The sequence below is a fragment of the Callorhinus ursinus genome, unplaced genomic scaffold (assembly GCF_003265705.2).
Source record: "Callorhinus ursinus isolate GAN/ISIS: 27379988/994484 unplaced genomic scaffold, GSC_fseal_2.0 scaffold123, whole genome shotgun sequence".
NCBI classification, from domain to species: domain Eukaryota; kingdom Metazoa; phylum Chordata; class Mammalia; order Carnivora; family Otariidae; genus Callorhinus; species Callorhinus ursinus.
In genome coordinates this window covers 930,884-938,696 of record NW_027397185.1, presented here as the reverse complement: position 1 = coordinate 938,696, position 7,813 = coordinate 930,884, and the positions used below count along the sequence as shown (strand labels likewise).

Sequence of the window (7,813 nt, the reverse complement as noted above, 5' to 3'; positions counted from 1 at the left end):
CCCCGCAGCAGGGGGGCGGGGCCGGGGGCTCAGCCCTTGCAGGTGTAGACCTCCTCACGCTGGGTGCACTGCCTGCACTCCACGTAGCAGCACCAGCGAACCTGGCACTGGCAGGGCCGCGTCACCACCCGACTCTGCGTGTTGTGGCCACGCCCACAGCAGATGCTCTCGCAGTTCTTCTCCCGGTGGCACCTGCGGCCGGCGGTGCCCGGGGAGAAGCGGCTGGCCAGGCAGAAGCTGGGCGAGTCATCCAGGTGCACGAGCTCCGGCGTGCGGGGCAGTGGGTCGCTGCCGCCTGTCCCGGCCGCCCGGCCCCGAGGCGGGGAGATGGCACCGGCCTCACCGGTGGCCTCATTGGTGGTGCTGCCCACCTTGAGGGCCGTCTCGTACTTGTGTTTCAGGCGTTTGCCCACCTCATGGAAGGGCGCCAATTGTCGCCAGCATGTCCGCACCGTGCAGGAGCCCGACACACCGTGGCACTTGCACGTGGTCTCCACCCCAGCCTTGATTACCTGGTAGGGAGGAGGGCAGCTGCGCATGAGGGCCACGCTGTGAAGCCGGGAACGGCCCCTACAGATGACCGGACCCCACAGCTCCCCCAGGTCCAAGCCCAGCCTAGGGGATCCCCACTGCCCATCACCCAGGCTCCCCAGCTCATGCGCCTGTCCCTCTCTCCTCCAAGCCACAGGTGGCCGAGGACAGAAGTCCTACATCCAGTCCCGTGGTCTCCAGCCTGGAGGCCTCCTGTGGAGACAGTCCCTCCCTGCGTCCAGGGCTGCCCTCTGCAGGGACTGGGCACACCACCCCTGTCGCCCTGCTGTCAACACCCCACCAGGCCCTCCCAGTCTGGTCACAGCAGCCTGCTTCCTGGAGAAGTGAGGACAAGGGAGTTATAGCCTGCCCACTTGGCAGGACTGGCCGTTGGATCCTCCGTGTCAGCCCTGGAGGGGGGGTGGCACCCCCACCTACACACACACACACACACACACACACACACACACACACGGCTGCCCTGAGGGGCCTCCTGCCTGACCACCCACACTGGGGTCCCTGGCAGCAGAGAGGCGCCTCCCCAGTGGGCCCCATCCCGAGACAGGCCTGAGCTCCCACGCTGCCCCCAGGGAGGGCCGGCTGGTTTGAGGGGGATTAGGAAATGTAGCTGCCCTCTGGTCAAGCAATAGAAGAGTCACATTTAATGACACTCTGCTGAGAAACCCGGACAAATTTAATTAAAGCGCTGCTTACCCAGGCCCTGCAGAGCTAATGGAGCACTTTCCATATTCTGACTTTTCATTAATAGCTTACAAAGGAGAGAACTCGAAAGAAAAGAAGTAGCCTCGCTTGGGGATTTAATCTGCTCCCGCCCCTCCCCGGAGGGCAGAAGGAGGGACAAGGGCTCTGAAGAAAAGGGGGAAATTGATTCTTTAATAAGTGCAGGACTCAGAACTCTGGTTTCTCAATAAAGAGGGGCTCAGAGCAGGGCTGGCTCTAATTACCTCACCCCCTCCCAGGCTGGGGCTCCACATCCCAGGGGCTGCCTGGGGAGCACGCAGAGCCCCCTGACCATCCCACAGCCAGGCAGAGCCTCAGGGGATGTTTGGTGATCTGGGCTGTATGTTCCGTCCACAGTGAGGAGGTGCCTCCTCCGTTGGTGTGGGCCCGGGAGCTGAGGGGCTGCAGGGAGGGTGGGGGATGGCGGGGAGCCAGGCACCCCCAGACCCAGCCCCCCTGCAGCCAGCAGCCCCCAGAAGGGCCCAGCCAAAGAGCTTACACCCCCAACCCGCCATCCCACAAAAGACCATGACGGCACCGTGTCATCGCTGTAGGACAAGGAGCCCTCCAGGCAGGACGCCTCGAGGCCCTGGCTGGTCCCGCGCGGCGGGAGCAGAGCCCCAGACGCCGCAGCCCCGCGCGCCGTCCCCACTGACACCCCTCCGCGCCCCGCCCCGCTTGCCTTCACACCCACGAGGTTGTTGTGGAAGTCCACGCGGGCTCGCAGATCTTTGCTCGACCGCCGGCCCAGGAACTCCTTGACGAACTTGCTGCTGTACTTGAGGTTGTCCCCGCAGCCACCCCACTGCCAGGCCTCGCGGTTCTCCAGGTCGGGGGCCTCGTCGCACGTGCAGCGCTCCATGCGGCCCGCGCTGCACGCCTTGGCCAGCGCGTGCGTCAGGCCGGCCGAGGAGATGGCATAGAGGAAGGCGGTCTCCTTGAAGCCTGGGGGCGATGGGACACAGGGACCTTAGGGCCAGGGAGCCGACGGCCACGGCATTCCCGCTGGAGCGCTGAATTCTGAGCACAGGGAAGGGTCCACGGAAAGGATCCTTGCTGGTGTTCCCGGGGGCGGGGCGGGGGGGGGCATACCTGCCTGGGCTGCCCTGAGCACCTGCAGGGAGGAGGCGCTCCTATGTGCCCCAGGCACAGGATGTGGCGGGGTAGAGAGAACTCAAGGCGCACGGAGACCTAGGCCCTGCTCAGGGATCAGCGACTTCGTCCTCTGGGTCTCCCACCCACCAGACTGGCCGAGGGGGCCTTGGCGAACCCCGCCCTGCCCTGCCCCAGGCCTCAGGGCCCCAGTTTTTAAACGAGGCTGTTGAGAAGCTCAGATGAGAGTCCCAAGGAGACATGAGAAAGAAGGCTCCCCCCTCAGGGCACCAGCTGGACCTCTGCCCCTCATGCCCAGCCGCTGGGCCTCGGTCACCACCACGTGGCAAGAGCCATCAGAGCGGCCTCGGCCCCGTCAAAGCTGCCAAAGCTGCCCAAATGCCCCTCGTGCGGCCAGCAACTGTTCCCCGAGGAGGGGCTTAGCGGGAGGCGGGGTGGGAAGAGGGCAGGGTAGGAGTTAGGGGAGGGCCAGAAGGAAGGGGCGGGGCAGGGAGGAGGAGGCTACAGGGGGAGGGGCGGGGGAGGGGCGGGGCAGGAGACGGGAGCGGGCAGGTGGATGTAGCAGGGTGGAGCATGAGGAGGACCGAGCTGCAGGTGGTTGGGGTCAGGAGGCGGGAGGGATGGGTTAGGAGGGCGCATCAAGTGGAGAAGGAGCCACGAGGGAGCGGGGCAGGAGGAAAGTCAAGCCCCGCAGGCCCCCACCCCACCGCAGGTCCCCGGGGACCCAGCCAGGGGCACAGAGCAGGCAGGGAGGTCCTGCCCCCACGCCCCGCTCCCCTCGCGCACTCACCTCGCTTGAGTAGGCTGGCCCGGTAACGGCCCTCCAAAGTGCAGTTCCAGCGCTCGAACCGGAACTGGTACTGGCACTCCAGCGCGCTCATGCTGACCGCCTCCACCAGCGTCTCCGCCACACCTGGGTCTCTGCGGCACATGCGTCTCTGCTTGCGCTCCAGCTTCAGCCGGTCGCAGGCCTTGTAGTGCGCCTGGGCGGCGGCCTCTGGCTCCAGGGTCAGCGGGAGGATGGTCAGGGGCTCGCTGCCCGTCAGCCTGGGCACAGAGAGGCCAGGGTGAGGGCCGCCCCGGAGGCAAGCGCCGACCGGCACACACACGGAGGACAGCCCAGCACAGGGTGTGCGCCAAGGGCAAGGAGGGTTGCCGGATCCCAGGCCACAAGCGGACCCCCACCCTCCGCCGACACACCGGCTGGGATGGCCCAGCCTCACCACGACCCTGAAGCCTCTTGGAGAGGGTACCGGCTCACTCCTTGCTCTCCTGCAGCCTGCTCAGCTTGCCCTGCAGGTCCCAGTGGGGTCTCCCAGAACTCCTGGGCCACCGAGGACCTCCCGGCAGGACCCAGGCTCCTGGCTCTCCTGCAGCTCCAGCTCTTATCTGAGCCAGTCACCTGCTCTCAGGCTCCTCCAAGCCATTCCGTGTGCTCCATCCGGGATGGATTGATCTGACCTCCTGTCTGCTCTGTGCTCCAACCCACAGTTCTCAGTTTCCCCATATGGGTGAAGCCCCATCTGGGCTCCAGGCACACCCATGCCCAGCCTGGGCCAGACCCTTAGCCCTCAGGAGGGAGAGGTGCCCAGCTGGACATGGGTGGGGCTCAGATCCCCTCACACGAGCATCACAGGAAACAAGCGTCCCCATCCCAGCCAGCCAACCCAGAGGAGCCAGGGGTGCCAGGCATCCCCACACCTTGCCCCATCCCTCCTCCTGCTGCCCCTCAAAAGCCCCCTTAAGGGCACGGTAGCCACTGGGTGGGCTCCCAGCACCTTTCTACTGGGGAAGAGAATCAGGCAGGGCTTCCTTGAACCCCACCCTCTAGCAGACCCCAGCAGCAACACTGCAGGCCAGGCTCCCTGGAGACAACCTGGGCTCCTGGCTTTTGAAACCCCTGCCTTTGGGGCTGGGCCTGGGGTGCAGAGGGAAGCAGGCAGGCAGGTGGGAGAGAGGCATTTCTGCACACACACTGTGGAGGGTGAAGCCATGAAAGCAGGCCGGAGGCCTATGATGGACACAGAGGGGAAAGAACCAATGCCTCCCAGCCTCTTCCCACTCAGATGTAGTGTGCACCCTGGGAAGACCTACCCCAGGCTTTGGCCCTACTCCCCAGGAGTGCCCTGAGTCAGCACGGCACCAGGGAGCTCTGCGGGGTTGAGCAGAGAAGCTGCAGGGGAGCGGGGCTCCAACTGGCCCTGAAGACAAGGGTGTTGGTGAGCAGAACTCGAGGTGGGTTCCTACAAGCTTGAGTCCTATAGACACTGCAGACACATGCCTGGGGCACTTCGAGCCAAGAGGGCTAGCTTGGCCTGTGACCGGCATGGGTACGAGCTGGGGGAGAAGCCCCAAAGGTCCCCAAGGCACAGACAAGCCCCATGTGGGCAGCAAGGCCTTTGGGGAGAAGGTACCTGTGAGCTCGGAGCCAGGACACTGCTGGAAAGCAGTGGGTGAGGGAGGAGGCAGTGACCTGCACCCCCATTTCTCATCCCAGGGTCCGGGCTTCATGCCCAAGGGCGCAGGGATGTGGCAGGGGTCAATGTCGGGCAGCATCGTATGCTTTCAGGCTCATGCCGGAGCTCAGACAGCCCCAAGCACAAGGACCGCTGCTGAGCGGGGCCAGGGGCAGTCAGGGGCCCGAGGACCCGCACTGGAGGCTGGAAGAACCACTGTCCTCACACAAAGGCAGCTCACACGGTGGAGACTTGTCCCCAGACAGGAATGTCAACAGCTGTGCCCAGAACAGTGTGCCACCGTGCTTTGGCAGAGCTGGAGCCCACAACCTGCACGTCCCCCAGACCAGATTCTCCGAGATTAGCCAAGCTCCAGGCTGCTGCCAAGACATTCCTGTGTCCAAAAGGACCAACAACGGCAAGGCCGCCCCAGGGGTACCTAGGGCTGTGCGGGTAAGGATAGTGGTGGGTGTGAGCGAGGGGAGGGGGAGAGATGGTGGGCAACCCAGCCCCGCAACCCACCTAGATGTGCTTGGCTGCCTAGGTCCATACCGCACCCAGGGCCCAGCCTGCGCCCGCGCTGCACACAGGATCCAGCCTGTGTGCACACTTAGGCTGGCCTCTGCCCCAAGCCCCCGTAACTACTGCGGTGTGCTCAGCTCAAGAGCAGCCTGGGGCTGCAGTGGCAGAGGACAGACCCACATGGAGGTGGCAGGGGTGAGGGTAAGCAGGCAGACGGTGCATGGGGAAGAGGGAAGGGGGGGCGGCATCCAGGACAGAAACCCAAAATTGGAGAGGAGCCCACAGAAGTGCCGGGGGGGGAGGCAAAAGGTTCACAGAACACTCTTAGGGCAGGAAGGCTTTTGTCAGGGAGACTCAGAATCCGGTAGTAAGTGTGACCCTCTCAAAGTGCAGGAGCTTCTGCACAGCAAAGCAGACAATTTTCAGGGAAATGCTGCTACTGGGATCTCAGACCCAGAGCCGACTTCGTTCACATGTGTAGGTGTGCGTGAGCGCGCTTTTCCTGTACATCAGTAGCAAAAGGAAGCGGCTGCCAGTGCACACGGGATAGGGAACACATCTGTTCAAAGTCGTAAGAGGCTCTACCCCAGTCATAAACACGCAATCAAGCCATCCTGGTGTTATTTTTCACTCCTCAGATGAGCACAAATCAAGACTGTCTTGGACACGGGAAGAGATGCTCCTCCACGGCTGGAATGCTGGAAAGCTCACCCAACAATGCTCTTTCTGGAATTACAGGCTACAGATGTATAATCGTAAAACATACAGACTCACATCGTTCACACAGCACCCAATACCCACAGGGACGCGAGATCCCCGGAAGCATGAGACCAGGGCCGGGCTGAACAAATGGGTCCATCTGTTCCGTGGAGTATTTGTGGAGGCCAGAAAGCCGGCCGGCTGCACCAGAGGGCCTGCAGGCATGGGGCAGCCCAGGACAGAGGAGGCCTGGGGCAGAAGAACCACCCTCCTATCTCTGCCACCTGTGAGCTTATCACACATGGGTGGGACAATGGCTGGCCTATTTAAAACAGCAAGGCTCCACATACGAGCCCTTGGCCCTGCATGCCGGGCTGGGGCAGCCAGCCCCTTAACCATGGGGCCCGTATCTGGAGGCTGCACCTTCCAGGCCAGAGAATGCCCCAGGCCACCTGGCCCAGCACAGGCCCCTGCCCAGCTGCCCACCCCACGCCAGCACACCTGCCACCAGGCTCAACGCAGCTGCTGCCCCCGCCACCGGGCGTCTGGCGCAGGACAGGTGGGCAGACCTAGGGGCGCAGGCAGCACGCAGAGGAGGTGAGCCTGGGCAGGCTGCCCACAGGCAGCAGCCCCTCGGCGGGCAGGCAGCAGGACCCTCCCCGTCCCCGTCCCATCCCGCTGCCCTCGGCCAGTGCCGGCACTTTCCAGGGAGACATCACGGGAGGTCTCGGCAGCAGCCCAGTGCTTTGTGACAGGTATTTTCAGAAGACAGAGTGACACACTGGGAGCCAGGCAGAGGTGACTCAAGAAACAGCCTGGCGTTGGGAGTTCCTGAGTCCCTTCCTGCCCAAGTCAGAGGGGACTGCACTCCGATCCCCACAGTGACCACACGGGCACATGCCTTGGCCAGACAGCACGGGCCTTCTCCTCACAGTGTCTCCCCATAAACTGAAGCTCTCTCCTGTCCAACTTTCTTCTGTAGGTGCCCCTTCTTCCGCCCCACTTTGGAAACCCGCCTCTACCATAATGTCATGAGCGCCTTCTCCTAAACGCCGGGACACCCGCGCTCTATCCACTGGCGCCGAGGTCGGCATGTCAGGCTGGGCAGGGTCCTGAGGGCCCCGTCTCCACGCTGCCCTGCAATGCCACTGCAGCCTCACGGCACCTCACTCTGAGCTCTGCCCTGGGCGGGTGATCCGTGGCCTGCTATGTGACTGGGGCCTGTCCTGCAGGCACCTGCTGCCTCTGCTTTTGCACGGGAGGTCTGAGGACCCGCTGGGGTCTGACGGTCGCGGGGGATCTGAGCGCCCGCTGGGGGCTGAGGGTCGTGGGAGGTCCGAGGGCCCGCTGGGGGCTGACGGTCGCGGGGCATCCGAGGACCCGCTGGGGGCTGAGGGTCGCAGGGGGTCCAAGGACCCACTGGGGTCTGATGCTCACGGGGGGTCTGAGAACCCATTGGGGTCTGATGGTCGCAGGGGGTCTGAGAACCCGCTGGGGGCTGCTGGTTGCAGGGGGTCCAAGGACCCGCTGGGGGCTGACGTTCGCGGGGTTCCGAGGACCTGCTGGGGGCTGGCAGTCACGGGGGGTCAGAGAACCGGGCTGATGGTCGCGGGAGGTCCGAGGACCCGCTGGGGGCTGACAGTTGAGGAGGGTCTGAGAACCCGCTGGGGACTGACAGTCACAGGAGGTCCGAGAACCCGCTGGGGGCTGACAGTCAGGGGAGGTCTGAGAACCTGCTGGAGGCTGACGCT

General features: G+C 64.2%; 1 protein-coding gene across 1 annotated transcript in view; it reads right to left on the bottom strand.

Moving 5' to 3' along the window:
• Positions 1–29: 29 nt before the first annotated feature.
• The window catches only part of WNT9A (Wnt family member 9A), a 19,637-nt gene continuing 11,853 nt past the window's right edge, over positions 30–7,813 (bottom strand). The window contains exons 2-4 of the mRNA XM_025860120.2: positions 3,176–3,432; positions 1,955–2,217; positions 30–512 (exon numbers count right to left, since the gene is read on the bottom strand). Coding sequence (XP_025715905.1) covers positions 30–512; positions 1,955–2,217; positions 3,176–3,432 — 1,003 coding nt within the window. The remainder of the gene's footprint in view (positions 513–1,954; positions 2,218–3,175; positions 3,433–7,813) is intronic.